Genomic DNA, 25,130 nt, shown 5'->3' on the forward strand with positions numbered 1-25,130 from the left:
AAAAAAAAAGTATGAAAGCCTGCCGACTCTAGACTCGGGCTGCGGTTTTGTCAATCGCGCGATAACGTCTGTTTGACGAGCAGAACTGAAGCCGGAGAGCCGGTTCACGGGGGTTCGGCACCTTTTCCCGCTACTGAAGGCGCTACTGAAAGGTTAAAATAGAATAAGGAAAAAGCGAATCCTTCCGTCTTGCAGGAGGAGGAAGAGAAGTCTATTGCGGACGACGTCTCTGTAAAACTGACGGAGGTAAGCTGAGGTCGCGGCGTGGCCTCGATCGTGCGCGCTGAAGGACTACATAACGGATCGTAACCTGCATGCGTTACCCATAATCCTCCTTGGTGAAATGGTGCTGTTCAGCAAATGTTCTTCTGCTTGCTCTTACCCCCCCCCACCCCCCACAATCGAGCATGTAGTCTACCCTTAACCGGACCGTTCAATTTGACCGCCCCCCCCCCCCCCCCTTCATGTTTTCATTGATTTTCATTTATTTTTTAATATCATGGAAAATCATCAGGATCGTTTCAAGCCGAGCAATGATTTCTGGCCATGACGAAATGTGACTACTTTGCCTCTTATATAATTTTTTCTCTCTCTCTCTGCTGGTTTTCTTGATTATAATTTTTCCCTGGGCCCCGCAATGCCACGAGCTATACTCCCGGCCTGCTCTGATTTTATGGCCCACTGGCTCGCCTGCATTATGCAGCGTATTTTTATAGATCTGTTGATTGCAGCGCTCAGAAAATTACCGTCTTCCCTTGTAGGAGGACGAGAGGTCTCAAAACGGCCTGGATTCCAGGAAGCTGAAATATAAGGTAGGGCTGGACGTTTTTTTTCTAACTGGGTCATCTGGTGCGGGGGGAAAAGTGAGGGTGCCAGCCGAAAACGGCGCATTTTTGTTGTGTTTGGGCCTTTCGTTTACACGACACCGGCGTTTTGGAGGGCTGAAAACTTTGGATAACGCACTGGAATTATTTGCCGTCCTTACCGTTTCCGTGTAAATTGATGAGACGCAATTGTTGTGATAACGGTGGGAGAACTGTGGGGAGGAGGTTGGTGATGACGTCTAAACACAAGGGGAAGACCGCATGCGCAGGCGTGTGGCGGTGTTCTTTGTTGTTGAGTTGCAAAGCTACACCGCCACCCACTGGCCTGGCATGCTTACTACAGTGTTTAAAATATTTTTGCGCAACTGTGTAAAGGGGGCATCTTTATCGTAACGTTGTCGTACGAACGCAGATTTTTTTGGGAAAAGCAAGGGAAAAACTTTTCAGTTTTTTAACAAACTGTTGTGTCGTCTAAACGGGGCCTAAACCACAAAAAGGAATAATCCTTCAGAAATAATTGTTTATCAACTGGCATTTGGATCTTTGATTGTCATCATTTCCTACTAACACCTTGGGACTGTCGCTGAAAACATCCTCCCGTTACCCGCAGCACCGAATTCAGAACAAAGTAATTTTCTCGGGATTGCTATTTGGTTTCCCGGGCCTCCTCATCCGTTTCCGTTCTTTGTGTCCTCCTCCACTTCTCCGGGAAGCGTGACGTGCTTCAGTCCACGGAGGGGGGAGTGTATTGTCCCATGTTTACCCCCGGGCTTAACGCAGTTAAACCCTTATGCGTCAGTGCAAGTTCCCTGCCGACACACTCTGTCCAAATCACACACGGAGGATTAGGGTTTTTACAGTGTTTTATCTTCCCACCGGGGACACACTTACCCCACTTTCTGTTCTCCTTCTTTCTTTCTTTTTGTGGTGGGGGAGGGGGCGTTCAGTTTTGGTCTATTCCTTTTTTTAAATGGAAAACATTACATAAGTAGTCTTCTGGTGGTTTATTTGGTTTTGTGAAACGCATGAGCTGAGATGAAGCGATCTAAATTTACATTGGTGTGGGCTTTAGAAAGCAATCTGAGGCACGCTGGCACTGGTTGGAGAAGTTTCTCTGCGTCTTGTGTAATCTGAACGCGGTGGATGTGTATAGGGAAGGAAGAAAATAAAGCGGAAGAAACGATGCCAAGTCTGTATTTCAAAGCTGAACAAATGGGGAAAAAACAAAAAAAAACAATCGATCCTTAATTTATTTGGGCACTGAATCTTACATTTAAGCATGCTGTCCTCTCCTCTTTACAATCGTTCTCCTCTAAGGTGATAATTTCACCCTCGTAATTGTTTTCAAGTGCCTTCACGGTGGAGTTTATTTTATTTTTTTATCTTAATTGGGCCAAATTGCTGAATGATTTTCTTTTTTCTTTTCAAAGCAGCAAGTAATAATCTTTTTTTTTTTTTTTTTTGGTTGGTTGGATCTTTGAGTCAAAGCGCCCCCCCTCCCATCTCTCCACACACAGAGAGAACCTGAACCTGAACCTGAACCTGAACCAGAACCAGAACCTGAACTGGTGCCTGGGCTCCAGCCGGCCGTCCCGTTGGCCTGGGGCCTGGAGGCCGGCGCGGACACGCAGGAGGGGAGGCGGTGGCATGGCCCTAAGGAGCGCCTCTATCCCGCGTCTGTGACCAGGACGTCTCAGGACGTGCCTCATAAACCACGAGGACGCGTCGAGGCCACCGTGGCCGCCATGGAGCGTCACGCGGGCGTGGAGGACCATCGCCGGGAGACCGGGGGTCACGGGGAGGGGCCGGCGGGTCGGAGACGCTGGCCGTCACGGGTCCCGGGGGGAGGCGACGGATTCGGCGGAGTCGTCGACCCGAGTCCATCAGACGGGGGCGGCGGTGGCGGCTACCTCACCGTTAGCGGCGGTCGCCGCAGCCCGGAGCCCGCGGAGACCTCGTTAGAGACGGGGCCGCCCCTCCTCCAGGCCGCTCGTTACCGCGTGCGGGACGTCGCCCCGGAGATCCCGGCGGCCGGCGCGGGCCCGGAAACTTCCGCGAAGCGGCGCCCGTCGGAAGGCCAATTCGGTCACGCCGACGACGGGTCCGCGGAGAGACGCCCGCGGACGGGACGGGATAATGAGCGCGCGTCCCGGGACCTCGGCCCGAACCACAGCTTCATCCTGGGCAATTTGGCGGGACGGGTCTCCTCCTTGTGCCAAGACGCCAGTCAGCGGCTGCAGAGAGCCATCCGGCCGCCGGCGCCGGGGGACGCCCCGCACGCCAGCACCTCCTCCAGGCACAGGCACCCGGTCATTAAAGAGCGGCCGCCCATCCATCACGCGTACCTGGAGGTGCCCCTGACGTGCCGCGTCCCGAAAAGGAAGGGCTGCTTGGCCGAGACTCCGCCGACCCGCCCGGGGGACGCCCACGTGTCCGGCGACGCCTCGCCGTCCGAGAGGATGATGGAGGACTCTGTGAGCGGCGGAAACGCTCGGGTGTTCCGCCAGGGGCTGGTGGAGTTCCCCCCGCCCCTGCTGGAGCTCCAGGCTCTCCCTCCGCCCGCCCTGCTGGCCCAGTTGCACGCCGTGGTGCCGCCCGCCCTGTCCCAAAGCCTGCTCGCCGTGTTCTGGCTCAGAGTCGCCAACTGCCGGGAGCCCACTCCCAGGGCCGCCTGCGTGCTCCTGTTCGACTCCGCGCTGTACGCGCTGACCTCCGACCCCGACGCCGACGCGCCGTTGGCCGTCTTCCACACAACGCCCCTCCCGCAGATCGCCGAGGTCCACGTGGGCTTCGCCGGGCAGCACGTCAGACTCCAGGGCTGCGCGGCGGAGAGCGTGCTGACCGTCTACACCCACAGCAAGCACCTCACCCAGGAGCTGCTGGGCGCCCTGCTGAAGGCCCCGGGCCCCGGGGCTGAAGAGGAGGTCTCCGGGAGCCACCCTCTCCTCCGTGGGGACCTCATGGAGCTGTCTCTGGACTGGGCCTCCCGCGTCCCCGACCTTCCGGCCAAGGGCTTCCGGGTCTGCGCCCAGTTCGACAAGGTCCTGGCCGACCTGGCCTGCCTGCTGCACAGCAACATGGGGAAGGACCGTCCGGTCCTGGCCGAGGTCGGGCTCCTGCTCTACACCAGCGTGGGCGTGGCCGTGACCCCCGACCCCGGCCCCGGCCCGAAGGCCATCTCGCAGTTCTTCCTCACCGACACCCACCTGGGGCTGGTGCAGGAGGACGGCGTGTTCTACCCGGTCCCCGGCTCCTTCGCCATGCCGCCCCGCCGGGCCCATTTCGAGGGGCTGGCCCTGCGCCGCTGTTCGGACGTCCGCTGCGTGCTGGTGGCGGAGCGGGACGGGGCGCTCCAGCTGGACGTGGTCTTCGGCCCGGCCCGGCCCAGGCGGCGGAACGGGGCCGCCAACGGCGTGCTGATCCTCCCGTCGCTCGGCTGCTCCAACGCCACCCCCCGCGCCGATGTCTGGAAGCTGACGTTCGGCTGCCGGGCGGAGGCCGCGCTCCTCGTTCATCACTTGTCGGCGGTCTGACTGAGGAGCTGCGGTGCGAGGCGCGGACGACGGCCAAAAACCCGAAAAGATGACGCGAAGAAACAAGCCAAAGTGATAGTTTTATTAAAACACTATTGCGAGTTGAATTTAGAAAAAGACGTTTAAGAAATGTGCGTTTGTGTACGGCATTATGCTGGTCTGTGTGTCTGTGTGTCTGTGTACGGCATTATGCTGGTCTGTGTGTCTGTGTGTCTGTGTGTCTCTGTCTCTGTCTCTGTCGATTCTGTTTTATTTGTGGAATTTGTTCATAATATTTTTTGCCAGTTTGCACTTTGATCCGTTTCCTGTCTTTAATCAGGTTCCACCTGGCGATGTGTTAGACACACATTAGGCCTTTAAACCTTTCATAGGACACAACCGAAAGCTGACCTCTCGTTATTCCGTGTGTGTGTGTGTGTGAGTGTGTGTATGCGTGTGTGTGCGCGCACGTGTGCTTCAGTGTGTGCGGGCGCACGTGTGTCTCTCATCCGATTCAATTTCCTAGTCCTTGACATTTCCAACAAATTGGTTCCCCATTCTCCGGTTTGCCGTATTTAAGGTGCAGCGCATGCCAGATGGGTGAAGAGGAGGAGGGTTCCTTTATCAGGAACTTTGCTGCATAAGGGGCACCCTTCAGCGCTGTGCGCCTCTCCTCAGCCGGCGTTATTGAACCCTGTCAGCTTGGCGGAGCGATAGAACGGGGATGCCTGGCTCTCGCAAGGCCGTCCCCATTGACAGGTCGACTCAATTAGTGTCTGTCATTTTTCAAACTCCGGCTTCGTGCCTTTCTATCCATACGTTTTTTTATTTAGTATTTTTCTCCTCCCCGGCGATCACTCTGCATTCCTGCCGGGTTTAACGGAGACACGGCAGGCCTTGGGACGGCAGGGGGAGGGTTGGCTGGTTGGTTGGTTATGTGAGGGGAAATGAATTTCCGTTTTTTCGGTTTGTTGCGGATAATGGCCCACGCTTTCCCGTCACTCACTCTGTGATTCTCCGCTTGGAGGCAGCTGCGCTTTCTGCTCGCTTAATTTGCACGGGGCGTCGTGGTTGCATCGGGGGGTGAAGTTTGCGTTTTAAAATTGGAACGGTTGTAATTAATGCTCAGAGGTGAGGAGGGGGGGGAAGGTGGGAAGAGGAAATGTCAAGTGGAAATTAAGTGTCGGTGTTTTTCTTAGTTTGTCGACACAAAACCTGCACTTTTGACGTTTGACGCGATGTTTCGCAAAAAAAAAAGCTGTTGTCTTGTGCAAAAAAAGAGTCTTCACGCTCAACAGAGGGGAAATAACAACATCTTAAATATCAACTTCTTTGTAATTCTGGTGACCTTATTCTTTTGTGTGCTTTTTCTCGCTTACGAATGGGAAATTATACACGGAACACATTTCAACTGACCGCAAGCGAGAATATAACACAAAATGTAGTGTTTGTTTGGAGCTGTGGAAAAATGACTCGTTAATTTAAGGCATTGTACTGATGATATCTCATAATGTGGCTTTATGCTGGCTCTTGGCATTGCGATCGATGCTGAAAGGTGCCATTTTCAGGATCAATCCCAAAAGCCCCAGTTGCTTTTTAAAATCTTTTGTACGATTTTAACGCCTCTCTATTTTTAAGTGTGTCTCGTTGGTCTGTGTAGGTGTTTGACAAATGGAATAAGTGAAGCAACACTTTCAGCACGTAGTCGGCCAAAAAGCCGAACTTCATATTAATAATCTGAAGTTTGTGGATTCTGTTCATCATTGAATTTGATGGGGTGGAATGGCTGTTATATGGCATTGCATGCCACACTCTGTTGCACAATACAGTTGAACAGTTTTAAATATATTAACTAAGTACAAGTTAAGTATTTGACAATGCTGATATTTTAGGTCAAATTTGTTCTGTCTTTTTTTTTTTTTTTTTTTTTTTGGTCTTCCTTATTTTGCCTTTTGTTTGAGTTTGTCATTCTGTCTCATCTTCTTTCTTCTGCAACATTCACACAGTCCCTTGAATAAAGAATTCAGTAATTATTATGAATTTCTTACCGCAAAAGAATGGAGATATGGATGTAATTCACAAAATATGATTAAACGGACTGCACGTCATATTTGGTGTGCGGTGACTGTCACGTTTATGTCGAGAGAAATTTAAATAAAGATTGCACTCCTATAATCCCTGGCTCCGGCTTGTCACGGTTTGTGCGAGTTGTCTGTCGCGTCTGTAATCCCACGTGCGTTTATTCGTCATTAGGCCTGCGTTGTTGTCGTTTCCGAGCTAAAGTTCAGGTTCAGTTGGAGTTTAAATGCAGATTAGCCGTTAGCGCGCGTCAGGCTAACGGACAGGTATTAGCATCGCGCTGTACATCAAAGCACTCGCGGAGAGAGATTACGCGTGTGTCGCTCTGCCTCCCCGACGTGTTTGAATGCATCTGCGTCAGCCGCTGCCTGAACAGCTCCACTTTATTTCTAGCGTTAAGTGCGTTTTTCTGGGTGCTTGCTGCAGGTGTACGCCATAATGCCATCCTCTAATGTACGCTCTTAACCTGGATGTGTAACTGGGATCCTTCCAGAGCTCCAAATGCCGGTGTCCTGGTTTCTGATTCCCCCTGCCTGAGTGCTGTGCTCTTTTACCTCTTCCTCCCCCCCCCTCCCCGGTCCCCCCTCCCTCAGCAGCGGCTGGCCTCCCGGCCCCTGGCCCCCGGTCCGGACGGGACGAGGGACCTGGTTAGAGTGGGGATCCCGCGGTACGTGCTGCGGGGGCAGGGGAAGGACGAGCACTACGAGTTTGAAGTGAAGGTGAGCTGTGGGTCAGTGATCTCTCAGGGCCCTCTCCGGGCTCCCTTACTCTCCTCTCTCTCTCTCTCTCTCTCTCTCATTCCCTCTCTCTCTCTCTCTCTCTCTCTCTCTCTCATTCTCTGTCTCTCTCTCTCTCTCTCTCTCTCTCTTATTCTCTCTCTCTCTCATTCCCTCTCTCTCTCTCTCTCATTCCCTCTCTCTCTCTCATTCCCTCTCTCTCTCATTTTCTGTCTATCTCGCTCTCTCATTCCCTCTCTCATTTTCTCTCTCTCTCTCTCTCTCTCTCTCTCTCATTCCGTCTCTCTCATTCCCTCTCTCTCTCTCTCATTCCCTCTCTCTCTCTCTCATTCTCTCTCTCTCTCTCTCTCTCTCATTCTCTCTCTCTCTCATTCTCTCTTTCTCTCTCTCTCTCTCATTCTCTCTTTCTCTCTCTCTCTCTCTCTCTCTCTCTCATTCCCTCCCTCTCTCTCTCTCTCATTCCCTCTCTCTCATTTTCTGTCTCTATCTCTCTCTTTCTCATTCCCTCTCTCATTTTCTCTCATTCTCTCATTTTCTGTCTCATTCCCTCATTTTATCTCTCTCATTCCCTCTCATTTTATCTCTCTCATTCCCTCTCATTTTATCTCTCTCATTCCCTCTCTCTCTCTCTCTCTCTCTCTCTCTCTCTCTCTCTCTCTCTCTCTCTCATTCCCTCTCTCTCTCTCTCTCTCTCTCTCTCTCATTCCCTGTGCCTTTTTCTCTGCCTTTTTTCCTCTTTCTTTCTTTTGTAATTGTAATTAATCGTGCCCTTCAAATCCTAGCTCCGAAGGTTCCAGTGGTGGGTTCCCCTCTTTTAAAACATAAATAAATTAATAAATTAATCAAACATGCAGGTTTTACTCTGTCGTTGGACGAGTGCCGGCATCCAGCAGGGAAAATTACAGGTTTAATTGAACGATCAGTGGCGTTTTCTCTCCCTCCCTGGATGAACGGGAGATCAGTGGCGTATTCTCTCCCTCCCTGACTGAACGGGAGATCAGTGGCGTTTTCTCTCCCTCCCTGGCTGAACGGGAGATCAGTGGCGTTTTCTCTCCCTCCCTGGCTGAACGGGAGATCAGCAGCGTTTTCTCTCCCTCCCTGGCTGAACGGGAGATCAGTGGCGTTTTCTCTCCCTCCCTGGCTGAACGGGAGATCAGCGGCGTATTCTCTCCCTCCCTGGCTGAACGGGAGATCAGTGGCGTTTTCTCTCCCTCCCTGGCTGAACGGGAGATCAGTGGCGTTTTCTCTCCCTCCCTGGCTGAACGGGAGATCAGCGTCGTTTTCTCTCCCTCCCTGGCTGAACGGGAGATCAGTGGGGTTTTCTCTCCCTCCCTGGCTGAACGGGAGATCAGTGGCGGTTTCTCTCCCTCCCTGGCTGAACGGGAGATCAGCGTCGGTTTCTCTCCCTCCCTGGCTGAACGGGAGATCAGTGGCGTATTCTCTCCCTCCCTGGCTGAACGGGAGATCAGTGGCGTATTCTCTCCCTCCCTGGCTGAACGGGAGATCAGTGGGGTTTTCTCTCCCTCCCTGGCTGAACGGGAGATCAGTGGCGGTTTCTCTCCCTCCCTGGCTGAACGGGAGATCAGTGGGGTTTTCTCTCCCTCCCTGGCTGAACGGGAGATCAGTGGCGGTTTCTCTCCCTCCCTGGCTGAACGGGAGATCAGCGTCGGTTTCTCTCCCTCCCTGGCTGAACGGGAGATCAGTGGCGTATTCTCTCCCTCCCTGGCTGAACGGGAGATCAGTGGCGTATTCTCTCCCTGCCTGGCTGAACGGGAGATCAGTGGCGTATTCTCTCCCTGCCTGGCTGAACGGGAGATCAGTGGCGTATTCTCTCCCTCCCTGGCTGAACGGGAGGGCTCCATGACGCCCGTTTCTACAGGATCCTCTGACTCGCTCCCAGCCTGACACCCTGACTGCAACAGGGCTGCCGTTTTATGTATTTATCTCCCGCCCCCACCGCAAAACGCGATCTCCGCTCGGAGACGTTTTAATTAGCCTTCACAGTCGGCTGGGAGTCTCGTCGTTGAGAGCCGCTTGACTCGGGAGACAAAAGCAGCGATGGTTTTCTAAAAGAACAGGAGGTGAAGGACCCCGTTATATTTTCAGTTGCTGCCAGTTATTGCTCCTTTTCATAATTTGATATCATATCGGGCCTAATGTACTGAAAATACTTCCCTCGGTTCTGAACTTTCCTTTTTCACTTTCGAAAATTGAGTACGCCGAAATCGCAGTCTCTTGGAATCTCGGGACCGAAGTCATAATTGGATGCATAGAATTTAAAGGTTCATGTGAGCCGGTGAAATGCTAGCCTGCCCAATTTTTAAGTACGGTCTCTGAAAGGTCAGCGATAGCCTGTCTCCTCTGTCCTTTTGTGCCCCTTCAATGGGATCCTTGAGTGTGGGAAAAGGTTTTAAATCCTATCTTATTGTCACAAAAAACTGTGTAATTTCACCACTGGCTAGAAAGTTCAATTTTTCTCTGTTTAAGTTCAACGTCCCTATTTATAGATCGACGTAGTGCAAGCCTTTGGCAAGATTCAGTCAACTGACCTCTCAAACTTGATCCGTAAAATAAACACCTCACACATAAACACAGCACATTTTGTGTCAATTTTTGGTGAACTCTGTGTGAAGAAAATGTATGTCTAGCTGTAGTTGTGTTAAACTTGTGGACCCCAAGGTGATGTATTATAAGCCATTGTCTTTGTGCAAAATGTTGTGTAGTTGAACATAAGTTTTGCTTTCAAGGACCGTACCCTGGTGTCTGAAATCGACCGTCAGCTTGCGTGAGAACACACCAACTCAAACAAGCTGTAATTATCATTAACCGTTAATTAGCTTTTAATTACACGAGTGTAAAATAATGAGTTTGGTGATCCAGCAAATGAAAACTTATCGGGATGTGACACAGTAATTCTGACAGTGCAAGTGGCAACTCTTTTAATAGCGACAGTGAACAGGAGGACATGGTCATTTGCCCAAAGACAAAGCTCTGACAACCCTGCCAATGTCTGACCGAGACCGCGCCAACCAAACAGTGGTCTGAACTTTTCTTTGTCACACTTTACAAGACGGGTGCATGAATTGGCATTAAATTATGTCGTCGTTGGCATGAATTGGTGTACATATTTATTAATAGTGATATTCACATTATATAATGCATTTAACTATTAGTTGTACGGGTATTTCTACATTAGCTAACCGTAGATTAACTAATAATTGGTTAACCATTAACAAACACTTCCAAGATGAATCGGCATTAACTAGTGTAGTCGGTGACATGATCTGAAGATAGACAAATCTATAAACGAAGCTGTACAGAATGACTTCTCCGTAGTTGGTTAATGCCGGTTCATGTGACCTTATTGTGAAGTGTTATCTGTTCCTGAGTGCCGCTCGTGCAATCAGACGTGTACTTTGTATATTCTTCCGAGCAGCGCCTTGCTGTGTGGAATTGAGGGTGTCAGAAAAAGTTGCTGTCTATAAAATGAGTGACAGGGATGTGTGAACGTTTTTAATGAGGGCTGAAGAACAAAATTGGGCTTCCTCATTGTTTCCTTTTGAAAGTTTCCGAATTAAGAATATTTAACCTCTAAGACCTGGGGAAAAAAAAAAAAAAAAAGTATTTAAATTTCCTTGACATAAAAGTTTCTTGAATGACAACAACACTTGTTGTGGTGATACCTGTACTTGGGGAATTATCTTAAGAATAATGTGTTACGGTTAAGACCAGAGGCTGTTCTAATGGGTGGGTTTGACACTGTGCTCGTGCTGGATTTATGGCTTAGCCTAGCGCTCGTGTTGTGCCCTGAGGAACCTGCTGATGAAAGTGACGGCTTTAAGCTCAGTTCAGACCAAAGTTTTCACGAGATGACGAAACGGTTGTAAAATGTTGCCAGTGATGTCTGTCGGCACCTCCACCTGTCACTTCTAACCCGTCTGATCGCAGGTGGTGAGTCTTAGAACACGATACGGAGCGTTGTCAGTGGCTGGATTTTTTTGTTGTTTTTTTTGTGGCTTTAGACTCTCTTGCTGCCATGTACTGAACCAGACCTGGGTCAGATATTTCTTTTAGGTGCTGAAAGACTACATACTGATGTCAGAGCAAGTTCTTTTAGAATGTTCCGTGAAATGGTTGCCGAACAAAACGTTTACGATCCTATGAAAAGTTACAGATTTATTCTTGTTGGTTCACCCCCCCCCCTTCCTCCCCTTCAGTTGATGCTAATGATTTGAGTGTTGTGGTTCCTCCCACAGATCACCGTGTCGGATGAAACGTGGACCGTGTTCAGGAGGTACAGCCGCTTCCGGGAGATGCACAAGACGCTCAAACAGAAATATCCGGAGGTAAGGCTCCGAATCGCCCCCCGGCCTTAATGTGGTTTAGCTCGTCTTCGTTTGTCACCTCAGATTACTCCTCTCCCGTCTCGCGACTGTTCTGTGCGTGCGTTTGACGGCTCCCCCCCCCCCCCCCTCCTCTCCGTGTCTGAGATGTTTGCACCGCTCGGAAGTTTCCGGAGCGATTAGCTCGGCTCAGGAACGTGAGCCCGTCGCACGGCGAGGCTGATGGAGACGTCGCCTCCTTTCATGTGAGCCGCACTTGGCGGGATAGTGGGATAGCGGGTCGTCGTGCGTTAGCCGTTAGCCGCCACGCCCGGGTGCCTGGACGCGCTGCGACAGGCAGGGTGAGTCTCGCCCGGCGGGGGGAGTCCGCCCGTCCTCTAGGGGGAAAACCGCCACTGTCGACCCCATCGATGTTTTCTCCAGCTCTGTGACCGTGTCCCTCGTGCCATCAGTCTCCGTAACGCTTTGAACTTTGGATTCATTATTTATTCATATTTATTATTAATGGTCTTTTTTTCCACATGTCTGACGACGCAGAGACGCTGGTTGCCATTTTTGATTGTCAGACGAGTTTGTGATGAAATAGTTGCAGCTAATGATATAAAAATTGCCTCCTAAAAACCCCTTAGCGGGGCGGCACGGATGGTGCAGTGGGTAGCACTGCCGCCTCACAGCAAGGAGGTCCTGGGTTCGAATCCCCGTCGGCCGGGGCCTCTCTGTGCGGAGTTTGCATGTTCTCTCCGTGTCTGCGTGGGTTTCCTCCGGGTACTCCGGTTTCCTCTCACAGTCCAAAAACATGCAGGTTAGGCTGATTGGAGAGTCTAAATTGCCCGTGGGTATGAGTGTGTGAATTAATGGTGTGTGTACCCTGCGATGGACTGGCGACCTGTCCCGGGTGTATTCCTGCCTTTTGCCCAATGTATGCTGGGATAGGCTCCAGCCCCCCTGCATTTTACATTTTTTACATTTTAGTCATTTGGCAGACGCTTTTAATCCAAAGCGACTTACAAGTGCATAGGTTCTACCATAAGTCAGAGCATCACATCCAGAAACTAGCAAAATACACAGGAAATGCTGTTCTAAACATAGTTGTCATCAGAATTTTTTTTTTTTTTTTTTTTTTTTTTTTTTTTTTGGGGGGGGTTAGACAAGGATAGGGATATCAGAAAGGAGGGAGGACTAAGGTAGAGTTTGAAAAGGTGGGTTTTGAGTCTGCGTCGAAATAGGGGGAGGGATTCTGCTGTTCTGACAGTGGTAGGCAGGTCATTCCACCACTGAGGAACCAGAACGGAAAACAGGTGTGAACGTGCAGCTCGACCGCCAGGTGCACGTAGAGGGGGACCCTGTTCAGGATAAGCGGGTTCAGATAATGGATGGATGGATGGATGGATGGAAAACCCCTCAGCAGACGGGTTTTCAGCATGTTCGGGAGGGTCTCCTGTGCTCTGCTGGTTTTTGTTACAGCCGATAGCTTCTGCATGGGAAAATGTGTTTTAAGTTATACCAATTATTTCCCCTGCTTCTCGTTTTTAGCAATGACTCGCCCACTGATTTCACCAGCCTGTAATTTGCTCAATTAAAAAGCCTCTGGTGAATGAGTCATCTATCAAATACAGTTAAATTTGAGTTGATCTTGCTGGGTCCTGGGATGTGATTTCTGGACGAATTGAATGCTGTTCATCTGTTCAGCTATTTTTGCCATAACATTACCTTACCTTACATCCTTTGAGGGTTAATCTTCAAAAAGATTTTAAAACGAATGGGGAATTGATGGAAAGTCTAATGAACAACAATTACACAAACATAGTCTGGCAATTACATTTTAGCAGACGTGCTTATCTTGAGATGCACCTACGCGCGCACGCGCACACACACACACACACACACACACACAGCTGGCTGTTTACTGAAGACATTCTGTACATTCAGTAAGTGCCTCCAGGGTATAATGACAGTGGCCCCCCCAGAGAATGCCCAGAGCTCCTTAAACACTGCTGCACTTTCAGATTGTGGTTGGACATTACATTACATTATTGGCATTTGGCCGACGCTCTTATCCAGAGCGACGTGCAGTTGATTAGACTAAGCAGGAGACAATCCTCCCCTGGAGCAATGCAGGGTTAAGGGCCTTGCTCAAGGGCCCAACGGCTGTCCGGATTTTATTGTGGCTACACCGGGATTAGAACCACCGACCTTGCGTGTCCCAGTCATTTACCTTAACCATTATGCATTATGCTCAGGACGGTAAGGCAGAATAAACGCTGGGTCCCTCGAATACACTAGAATACATCTGTGCATATCAGGCACTTTTTTTGTCCGTAGTACAGAATGTATGCTGCTGATAGGTGCATTATGGGATTGCTGGCTTACTCACTCAGGAGTCTGACCAGAGGTAGACCGGCTTGCCCCAGTCCAAACTGAAATCCGTATCGGTAGAAAGGGCCCCCCGGTGTTCCTCCTGCCCCCCCCCCCCCAGGTCCGCCGGCCGCTTAAACCATGTTCCCGGCTTTTCAGGTTCCTGGCCCCAATTGGCACGGGTGTTGGCGGAAAAATGGCAGAGGGGTCATTTTGGGTGCCTCTTCTTAGCCTTTATCTGATGCTGTTGTTCGCTTCGAGGGTGGGGGAGGGGATGGGGGGCTGGTTGAGGTGGGGGGGGGGGGTGTTGCATTAAGTTTGGAGTGGGTGGCAGGAAGTGACACAAAAAGCGAGAACACGGAGAGAAAATGAGCCTTCACGCCTTCAGTCGTTGTGTTAGAGAGGCCTTAGAAGAAGCTTGTTTATCAGCCAATCAGCAGCCACTGGGAGGATCTGCGGGGAGAAATGGCCGCGCTCCCTCTCCCTCTCCATGCGGGCCCATTGTCTCGTTCGTGTCACCGCGAACCTCTCCGGAACGTTCCTCCACTCGCTAAAACCGCCTCTCTTTGTTCTCCCCGCCCTTTCCGCGTGTTGCCTGGCAACAGGTGTCGGGGCGGGTATTGTTCCCGCTCTTTTGGGAGCGTCAGGGGCAGAGTGTTCCAGTTGGGACGGGTCTTTCTCCTCCTTCAATCAGCCACGGAGAGGGAGAGGGAGAGGGAGAAACCTGTTTGAGGTGGCCTCATCGCTGAATAGAGAGGGGTTTGGAGGCTTATCAAAATCCCTTATGAGTTTCTGCAGTTCTTTTTAAGAGGGCTGAGGTTCGGTTTGGTTTCCACTAGCTGCACTGGTTTTTCTTAATGCTGAACAATTAATGCTAATAATAATAATAATAATAATAAAAATAAATCTTTGTTTGTATAGCGCTTACCTTAATGAAATGTACTAAGTGCTGCACAGAGATCATAAAACATATTTAAATGAACAAAATAAACAGTTTCACAATTAAATATGAAAATGAAAGCTAAAACAAAATAAAATAGATGGCAAAAGCATTGAGAGAAGACGACGACACGTGACAACTTTCTGAAAACTCAAACTCAGAAAGTGCTAGGATAGTAGTAAGATGGAGTAATTATTTCAGAGGGCCAGAAGGCAGCGTTTGCACTATTTGAGACCATTTAATCGGTGCCCATACTCAGTAACTCCGTGTCCTTGACTGTGGGCTGTGTTGAATCACAGGTAAATGGCAAATGTACCTGTAATTATTCTTTGCCTTTGTGGAAGCCAGCAATTATCGTTTTGCACAGCTCATGTTCGGAGACGAGCGGCTGAATGTTTCCCCGTTGACCTCGGGTCCGAGGGCCGCGGCGGTTAGTCTCCCGGCGGGGTTCGACCCCGCCACGTTCCGGTGTGTAAATAAAAGGCCGTCGGGTTTGAGCGATGCGCGGACCGACCCGGACGTGACCCGTCGGGGTTATCTCCCTCTCGCAGGCTTCCGGCCTGGGACGAAGCCCAAATCCGTTTAATTTCCCCCGGCGCTTATGAGAATCGGAAACTGATGAACATACGGTACGGGGGGCGGTTAGAGGTATGGCTCCCGCCTCGAAGACTGTAGGGGTGTAGCGGTTTGGACGTGTGTCCCTCTGGTGGCAGGGCGACCTGTAGCATAGTGGTTAAGGTGAATGACTGGGACTGGCAAGGTCGGTGGTTCTAATCCCGGTGTAGCCACAATAAGATCCGCACAGCCGTTGGGCCCCTGAGCAAGACCCTTAACCCTGCATTGCTCCAGGGGAGGATTGTCTCCTGCTTAGCCTAATCAACTGTGTGTCGCTCTGGATAAGAGCGTCTGCCAAATGTGTTGATTTAGCATGTTTACGTCAAGCCAACGGGTCACGGCTACAACCTTACTGGACCATGTTTGGGGTTTTGTTATATTAGTGAGAATGCGATGTATGCCATAACGGAACCCTTCGACACATATATTACCCCAAACTCTGACAGTCGATGGAACCAACTTTCATGTTTTTATTTCTTTATTTTTTTTATACAAAAATGGAGATACAAGGGTTTAAGCAGGATTGCGACAGTGTACATGTCTGTATACGTGCTTGTGTACTGTCTATACATGTGATGAGCTTGATAAGACTTCACACATTTCCTAGAAGGAAACCTCGCAATACTGAGAAGTAGGCTCCATCAGAAATGCCGAACAGGTGTTCGTGTGCTTTCATTAAGATGGCCGCCCGTTCGCCGACGGACCGAGGGCCCAATTCATCATCCGTCCTGGTTCTGCTGGGAGCCGCCGGCCCTGCGTTCCTGTGGCCCGAGACTCGGGGAATCGGAGGAAAACATTAGTTCATGAGCTGAAGGCTGAGCTCAGGAGGGGGTTCTGGGAGAAGATTGATGACGCTCCTGATCCAAATAACGATGAGTCACGCTCGACTCTGTCGATCCCCCCTCCTCTCCTCCTGAGGAACACGCTGCCGTCTGCGGTCCTCGTAACGCCCCGGTGACGTTTAACCGATTCTGCACCGGGACGCGTCCCTCACACAGGGATGTCTCTGTAATTGTCTCGTTTACGATGTGCTCGTGTTTGAGTTGACTTGTGTACATCGTCGCAGAACATCGTCACAGAACGCGAAAAGAAAAGAGGACATATCGAGTTCCTATTCCTGTTGTTATCTCCTTCCCTTTGAAACTGCGGCTAATGCGTTGCACACAGATGTTTCCCCTCGTGTCAGTGACGTGCTTGGCGACAGGTGACGTATGGAACGGAGGTGAAGTGGGTGTGTAATGCAATGCAGTGAGTGAATATAATCATTTGTGCTGCAGTACGCGGTGCGATTAACAGTTTGTTGTGCTGTTGGGACGATTCAAAGCACTGTGACTGACTGGGGCCCATATTAAACACACAGGATGTTCTGGGGTGGTGGGGCCCAGCGTCCCTGGTGCCCCCCCCTGCGATTCGGCCCACGGTTCCGCTCTCGTCCCGCTCATCTGTGGGCAAACCTCCCGCCCGTCGACCGTTGGCTTCTGTTTGTTTCTTTAGCCTGCCGCCTGGGCGCTCTCCCAGGACCCTCTTGAAATGAATTCGCAGCGACAGACAGACCCGACAGTTCAGCGGATAGGCCCCCGAATGTCCTGGTGCTCCCCAGCCTTTGTGTAGCTTCACGTTTCCTTTATTATTTATGAATATTTTCTTGGTCGTGTCGCTTCGCCGTAATGGAGCTCGAGGCCTGACAGCCGGGGCCCGGTTTATGGGAGTCCCCTCCGGCCCCCGGGGGCCCCTCCCTCCCTCCCTCCCGCCGGCCGGCTGAATGTCACCCGCGCGCCTCAGAGCGAGGCGTTCCCTCGCCCCCGCCCGGGGGCCCCCACGCGTCCCGCCGCCTTTTCCCGGGAGATACCGTCGCACCCTGTCAATTTAGAACAGAAATACCTCCTATCTCGTTTTTTTCCTTCCTTTTTTTTGGTGTTGAATTTTTTCTTTCTTTATTCTCGGACCTTTGCACGGGCCGGATGAGCGTCTGCAGGGGTTGAGGTGCGTGGCCTACCTGCCCTGGGTACTGACGGGTTTCGCAGGCTGTGCGGTTTGTGCCTCAGGGGGTCTGACTTCCTATCTGTGGAATCGGAACGAGTCGAGTTTAAAGTGCCACCTTCACTTTTCCCTTCGCACGTTCCCCGCGCAAACTTTTTTCTTTTTTTTTTTTTTTTTTTTTTGGTGTTTCGGAAATGGCAGATGGTTGAGATGATTCTTGTTGTTTTCAATTTTTTTCTTTTCGTATCCTTTTAAAGATACTGACATTCGCATTGTTTGAGAAGAATGTGTTAGGTCTGAGTGTTTGGATTCGTTTCCCTGTAGATATTTGTCATCACAGTTTCAGAGTTTTTGCAAAGCTCTTCACCTCTGTGTGTGTGTGTGTGTGTGTGAAACAGGAAGAGGGGGTAACGTGGTTTTCATCTTCATGTGTCTGCGTTCTCAGACCTCTACTGTACACATTAGCATTTCATATGCTAAAGAGTTCATCAAGGGTACTCTGAGTTCAAATGCCAGTACTCAGAATTTCTCAGGCTCGACTTCCCTATTTATTTGGTAATTACGGTGACGGGTTAATTTCTCCGATGTGAGAAGGATAAAGCACTTGCTTAAATCTAAGGACAAAGTGTGGTTGTCAGGATCTTGAAAGCCCTACTTTGTTTAAAGTTGAGGGGGATTTTTTTAATTTTTTTTTTAAGGAAGGGATAATTACAGACACAGAATCCCCCTAATGAAACATCCCATTTAATCTCGTCCTTTAATCAACCGTTCCCCCGTGCTCAAAACTCAGAGCTTTTAATTGCTAGGCCTATGAGCTAGTGTTGGGAGAATATGAAAACAGGAGTATGTTTATTTTTATTTATTTTTTACATTTTTCACCAAATATTTTCTCTCAATCCCGTACACAGGTGCTTGCTTGCTACCACCGGTGCTTCCTGATCGTAAAACGCATCCTAAAACCGCACCTGGCCAGGTAACTGCCTGTACTTAACCGTAACGCGCATTAAAACGATGCACATTCACCCCGGTAAACGCGGTTTAAACGGGACCAGCTGCAAGCGTTGCAATAAAGTGGAAAGCGCAATTAACGGCCACGCAGTCACCGGGGGGCTGTAAACCGGCGCGGGCAACATGCTTATCGCGTGCACTCTGCAGTCTCGTTTCGATAATCGCGTCTGAGTGCTCACGCAGACTTTTCGCCCGTTGTTCCAGCGGGGGAGATTGATGGACGTGGAGCAGAGTCTGGAAGGGCACGGTAAGTACGCGGTTGTGGTTTCGGGCGGGAGCGTTAAAGAAGGGCCTGAGATTCGCCGTCTGCGTCCGAGACCCGGCGCTGATTGAAGGCGGTTAAAACGTGCGGTGTTGAGGCGGGATGATTGGCTCCGGCCGGAAGTAGCCAGGCGGGCTCCTATTGGATGGTGGTCCCCTTGAGGGCGGAGTCGGATTTGGAGAATGCTAAGTGTTGGTGCCTTGCATGGTAGCCAATCGCCATTAGTGTGTCTGTGTGTCTGTGTGTCTGTGTGTCTGTGTGTCTGTGTGTCTGTGTGTCTGTGTGTCTGGACATTGGCTCTGGAGCTAAGATCGGTAGTCTGGCAGTTGGCGGGTTCAGTCCCACCCTGCGCGTGTCAAAGTGACACTGACTGAGGCACCTTACCCCCAAAAGGACTGGTTGATGCCTTGTATGGCAGCCAATCACCATTTGTGTGTGTGTGTGTGTGTGTGTGTGTGTGTGTGTGTGTGTGTGTGTGTGCGAGTGCGACATTGGCTCGGGAGGTAAGAGCGGTTGTCTGTCAGTTGGAGGGTTCAGTCCCGCCCTGGGTGTGTGGAAGTGTCCCTGACTGAGGCACCTAACCCCCAAATGCTCCTGATGAACTGGTTGGTGCCTTCTATGGCAGCCAATCGCCATTGGTGTGTGAACGGGTGAATGAGAACAGTGCTTTGGATAAAGGAGCTATATAAATGCAGACCATTTACCAAGGACCCAACAAATAATGGTCCACTCAATCCTACAACCTTATGGCTACAATTCCTGTTCCCTACACCATGGCGTAAGATCTGCTGCCCTGCCTCAGTATCTCCGTATGCTTCCCTGCAGATCTGGGGCACAGTTAGGAATTATGTCACGTATTCCCTGCTTCTGGGTGGATTTTTAGTGGTGGGCTCCAACTGTAGACCCCTAGAACAGTCTCCAACTTTAGCAATGGCCCTACAGCCGACCCCGAACAACCCCCCCCTGGAAGCGGGAACAGCAGTGAAGGAGGCCGGAGAAACTCCCAGGTGGGAATGTCCAAAGAACCGCTGGCTCCTGATATCAGCTCCAAACCTTTGGTGCTTTTCCCCCCCTCTTTGCTCAGGAGGTGGCCTGGGACTGGGGGGGGGGGGGGGGGGGGGGTGAGAGGGGGCGGAGGGACCGGATAACAAAATCCTGAAGCCCACTTTTTTTTTCCCATTTCTCCCTGCTGCCTGGCAGAAAGCGCGCCGGAGCCAGCTCTCTCGGTTTATTCAAATCAATTTGGGCGCGTGTCCGTGGTAATGGAACAGTCTGCTCCGCCGCGGCACTGAGACTAATGCGCGGGTAAAGGTCAGACGTCTGCCGGGGACCGCGCGCACCAGCCGCCCGTCTCCTCCCTTTGATCTCCCGTATTTATACCCTCTCTTAAATAAACCAGCATTCGGCACGGTCAGAGCCACTCGGCGGCCGTGAAATGGTTTTTTAAACGTGTCGCTAATGCGCACGCTTGCTTTCATTTGGTTCCCGCCGCCGTCGTTTTTTTTTTTTTTTTTTAAGCAAGCCCTTTTATATTCTGTTTATTTTACAGCCTTTTGGCAACGTCTCTGATAAACAGCGAACACCTCTGATTCGGTGAGCGGTTAAATGCCGCTGCTCTCGACTGCTATTTTTCGGGCGGTTTGTCTGTGTTTGTTCTTCACTCTCTCTCTCCCTTGCTTTCTCTTCCAGCTAGACGTGTTTACAGGCTGTGTATGTATTTGTGGTGAAGTGGTTTTTGAGAAGGCCTTTTTAAAAGACAAAAACCCTTAAGCTGCGCTGAAATTGGTGTCCAGGTTTATCGGTATTCCTTCCTCAAACTGTTTTTTTTTAAATTATTATTTATTTTTTCCACTTCCTCCAGCGCTGTTGGCTGAACTACGTTGGGCTGATCTGGAACCGTCAGAGCGAGTGTGGCACGCGCGGGGACAGCGGAAGCCAACACCTAAATTATGCGATTCCGCTTCCCTTTTACCTTTGCTGGCAGAGCCTTCGTGAGATCTCGTGTATAATATGACTCCCGAAGATGTGAGCACAATGTTAATTGCGTTTCTATTTTAAGCCGCACAAAAAAGATCTGTCACCTCGTGGCGAACGTTTGCTTAAGAGGCGGCTGTGCTCTAAGGCAAGGCTTTTTAAATCCAGGTTTGTGTGTGTGTGTCTGGAGATATTTTTGCCTTTTTACAAACGAGCAGGAGGAAGTGATATGTGCACCTTGGACAAGGAGACAACACATCCTAATCCTAAACCACAGTACCGTACCTTAAAAATCATATAATTTATATAACACCCCCCTGCCCCATTGTGGGCGACACACACGCAGTAGACATTAATTCCGCATTATGGCATAATCCGTGTATAATGGACGGTAATGTGTGCTAAATGTAGCGAGCTGACACATTAGCGTGTTGTGCGAGTGGCGCTGGCTAGCTATGTTTGTGGATGCGTATTTTATGTAACGTTATGCCATTTCATGCGTTTCTCAAACTAACCACGATCCAAGCGTTTTTCCCCCACAGTTGTTTTATAAACCAACAGCTCTAACTGATGTGAATTGGGGTAACGCTATGCTTTGTTTACTTTTACCCCCCGTTCAGTTCAGAAGCGTTTTCCCGATTACATGCGTTTTGACAATGTGAGCGTGGTAAGGCTGACGAGGCGGTGATGTACACGTTGTTTTAAAAGATCGCTCGGCAATTCTAAAGAGTAAAAGTTAGGGGGCGTTTCACGCATGTCTGCGACCGTACCGAAGCTACAGGTGGTATTTTCGCGATCCTGTGGCGAGTTCCGAGTGCGGTTTTGGCAGCTGTCTAGGAAATGGTCCGCTGAAGAAAACGATCCCCTTCAGGTACGCTGCAGGACACCGTGCTATTGCATAGAACCCGTTATGATTTTGACAATCCCACAAAAAGAAACTTTTAATATTACTAGTCCCAGTCAGGTGCGAGCCACGCTGGGCATAGTATTATGTTGACTTTAGCTAGAGCTAACGTTTGGCAGTAAAGTCAGTTAACTAAAATATAATATGCAGCCGTGAGGAACTTTTGATAAACGTGTTTTTTTTTTTTGCTTCTTTCGCTGTTAATGTGAGAACTCATGTCTCCGAGTTCTGTAATGTCGCAGATGTTGAGACAGACAGTTGTATTAATCTTCAATCTTTCGTCAGTTCTGAAGTGGGGGGTGGGGTGGGGTGTGTGTGTGTGTGTGTGTGTTTGCGTAGGGTTCGGCGGAGTCTATCATGGGTTTAATGGCTTTTTACCCAGCTGTTTTTTAGGCTAGATCTGTGTGTTTTTCAGAAGGGCCGAATCTACTGATCAATGCGTAGCTGATGTCTGGTGCTAATGAGGTAGCCGCGCTGAGCGACGTCGCGTCGCAATCCGTGACAGCCTGCGATTATGAAGTCTAGAGTTGTGTCTGATTGGTTATAATAATCATGGGTGGGGGGTTGGTGGGTTGTATGTCGGATGTCTGTTACTGAGATTCTGGTACCGGTTGGAGAGGGGGAGGCTTGGTTTCTGATACCGGGCAGCAGTGGGCCTCACCCTGCGTGTTGGACTGCTGCTCTGTGTGCCCGCCTCTCAGTTAGAGGGGTACATTGGCTCTTTGACTCATTGCAACTTGGTGAGAGTTTTCATTTCTCTCTCTCTCTCTCTCTCTCACTCTCTCTCTCTCACTCTCTCACTCTCTCACTCTCATTCCCTCTCCCCTTTCTCTTGTCTTTCTCTCTCCTCCCTCTCCATCCTCTCTCTCTCTCTCTCTCTCTCTCTCTCTCTCTCTCTCTCACTCTCATTCCCTCTCCCCTTTCTCTTGTCTTTCTCTCTCCTCCCTCTCCATCCTCTCTCCCTCTCCCTCTCCTCTCTCCCCTCTCCCTCTCCCTCTCTCCCTCTCCCTCTCCCTCTCTCCCTCTCTCCCTCTCTCTCTCTCTCTCTCTCTCTCTCTCTCTCTCTCTCTCTCTCGCTGCCTCTAGCTCCTGCCTGGCAGTATTAATCAAACTGACAGAAGCCAACTGTTACTGTGAGCGTTGCATCGCAGTTATAAATCGTACAGGAAAATGTGTGATTAGTTCACAATCTTTCTTCAAGTTGAGCCCCGGTGCGTTAAACCGGCAGAAGCGTTGTTGGGACAATGTAGTCAATCTCATTGTTGTGAGCCTTTAATTGTGCGTCTGTGTGAGTGTACGTGTGTGTAAATGAGAGTGAGAGAGTGAGAGAGTGAGAGAGTGAGAGAGTGAGAGAGTGAGAGAGTGAGAGAGTATTACCTTACATTAAACAGACTGCGGTTATGTAGCGCTTTCTGTCCGTAGCGCTGTACAGTCAATGCCTCTCATTCACCCGTTCACACATACCGCTGACACACCGGCGGTAAAAGGCAGGCGTGCGAGCGGGGGTGTACCAGCTGAGAGGGGGAGGGGCCGTAGACCTGCCACTCATCTTGGGTTAATGACAAGCCCCGCTGCCCCCCCCCCCCCCCCCCCGGGGTGACAGAATGACACTTCCAGGTGATGGACGGGGCGTTTAGGTCCCGAGATCCCGTGCCTCGCCTGCTGTCGCGGCCCTACAACTCACCTGTTTAAACGGTGGGGAGCGACGGACACGGCCCCCGGAGGACTCGTTCCGGGGTCCCCTTTCACGCTTCGTTTAACGCCGTAGAGAGCCGTTCGATTTCCGCTCGCCGCCGAACAGAAACGGAAGCCGGAGCCAGCGCCAGCCTTCCGCGAGGCGACGTCAACGTCGGCTCCTTAAACGTATTTGTTCAGAAGGAGACGCTGGGTTTTTTTTTTAACCTAAGGGCTTAATCCAGTGATGTTGGCCCTTCTGAATAAAGATCCTGCTCCTCCTCTTACAGTGAAATCCGGGAGAGTGATTGAAAACCTTGTTATCCGACACTACTGTAAGCTCAGGAGAGAGAGAGACTGAGGATTACCCCGTTGTATCTTTAAAGAGAGCTGTCTTTTCTGCACATTTCGACGTGTCTGGGAAATCAGTGTATTTCCACTGTCAGGTTATGACCCTGCGCTCGAAACGTGTATCGAAACGCGCCTTTCTAGATCTTTGCTTTAGCGCTTAGTGTGGAGGTGCGTTAAGCAGGCCGTCAGGAAGGTTCCGCCCCATCGCTTTTTGCGAAGTTCCCGTAGTAAGGGCTTGATGTTTATGCCTTTCTGCGTCGGATCGTTCAGATAGCCTGCAGCCAGGGAAGTGAGAGCTGCCCCCCGCTTGCTCAAGGTGTGTTTCTCCTGTTCTGTTGCTATGGCGATAAGCACACAGGTAGCGGAGCGTTCCTCCCCCGGCCCCCCTGGTGGCTTCTCCTGCGCAGTTTGGGGAGTTTTGGACGGGGAACGTCGGGGAAAAACGCTCGCTTTTTTTTTTTTTTTTTTTTTTAAAGGAATGGTAATGTTCCCTCGGATCAGTATTCCCGGGAAGATTAGCGCGGAGCTTTGAACCAGCATGGTCTTTGTGGTGTGATAATTCGTGGTGACGGGCTCCGCCCCGCCCTCCTCCCTCCTTAACCGACTCGTTTGCCCTTCTCGCTCGCGCTCTCTGTCTTTCCCAGGGAAGGATTTACTCCCCGTGATGTTTGGGGAGTTTTATTAAGTCCCGGCCCAGGTTCCCCCTCTCCTCCTCAGACGCTCCGCTCCACTCCTCTCCTCTCCTGTCCTCTCACTCGCTTCCCCTGCAACACGTGTCCGGAGGCTTAATGAATCGATTAAGAGCCGGGCCGTCTGAGAGAGGGGGGGGCACGGGGGTGCCGATAAGACCCCCGCATTCAGCACTCTCTCACCCCCCCCTCCCCTCCTCTCCTCCGCCACTGAGCCTGTCTCTCCTCCTCTCCTCCGTCTCTCTGAGTCTGCCTCTCCTCCGTCTCTGAGTCTCTCTCCTCTCCTCCGTCTCTCTGAGTCTCTCTGCTCTCCTCCGTCTCTGAGTCTCTCTGCTCTCCTCCGTCACTGAGCCTGTCTCTCCTCCGTCTCTCTGAGTCTCTCTCCTCTCCTCCGTCTCTCTGAGTCTGCCTCTCCTCTCCTCCGTCTCTCTGAGTCTGCCTCTCCTCTCCTCCGTCTCTCTGAGTCTGCCTCTCCTCTCCTCCGTCTCTCTGAGTCTCTCTCCTCTCCTCCGTCTCTCTGAGTCTCTCTGCTCTCCTCCGTCTCTCTGAGTCTCTCTCCTCTCCTCCGTCTCTCTGAGTCTCTCTGCTCTCCTCCGTCTCTGAGTCTGTCTGCTCTCCTCCGTCTCTGAGTCTCTCTGCTCTCCTCCGTCTCTGAGTCTCTCTGCTCTCCTCCGTCTCTGAGTCTCTCTGCTCTCCTCCGTCTCTCTGAGTCTCTGCTCTCCTCTCCTCCGTCTCTCTGAGTCTCTCTGCTCTCCTCTGTCTCTCTGAGTCTCTCTGCTCTCCTCCGTCTCTCTGAGTCTCTGCTCTCCTCTCCTCTGTCTCTCTGAGTCTGTCTCTCCTCCTCTCCTCCGTCTCTCTGAGTCTCTCCTCTCCTCCGTCTCTG

General features: G+C 50.9%; 1 protein-coding gene across 1 annotated transcript in view; it reads left to right on the forward strand.

Annotated features, from left to right (window-relative positions):
• kif16ba (kinesin family member 16Ba) overlaps nucleotides 1–25,130 on the forward strand; it is a 101,864-nt gene that overhangs the window by 67,187 nt on the left and 9,547 nt on the right. The window contains exons 22-26 of the mRNA XM_061223166.1: nucleotides 762–812; nucleotides 7,012–7,134; nucleotides 11,409–11,498; nucleotides 15,158–15,258; nucleotides 15,342–15,419. Of these exons, the coding sequence (XP_061079150.1) occupies nucleotides 762–812; nucleotides 7,012–7,134; nucleotides 11,409–11,498; nucleotides 15,158–15,258; nucleotides 15,342–15,419 (443 nt within the window). The remainder of the gene's footprint in view (nucleotides 1–761; nucleotides 813–7,011; nucleotides 7,135–11,408; nucleotides 11,499–15,157; nucleotides 15,259–15,341; nucleotides 15,420–25,130) is intronic.

This window comes from Conger conger, chromosome 2, assembly GCF_963514075.1.
Source record: "Conger conger chromosome 2, fConCon1.1, whole genome shotgun sequence".
In the NCBI taxonomy this organism is placed as follows: domain Eukaryota; kingdom Metazoa; phylum Chordata; class Actinopteri; order Anguilliformes; family Congridae; genus Conger; species Conger conger.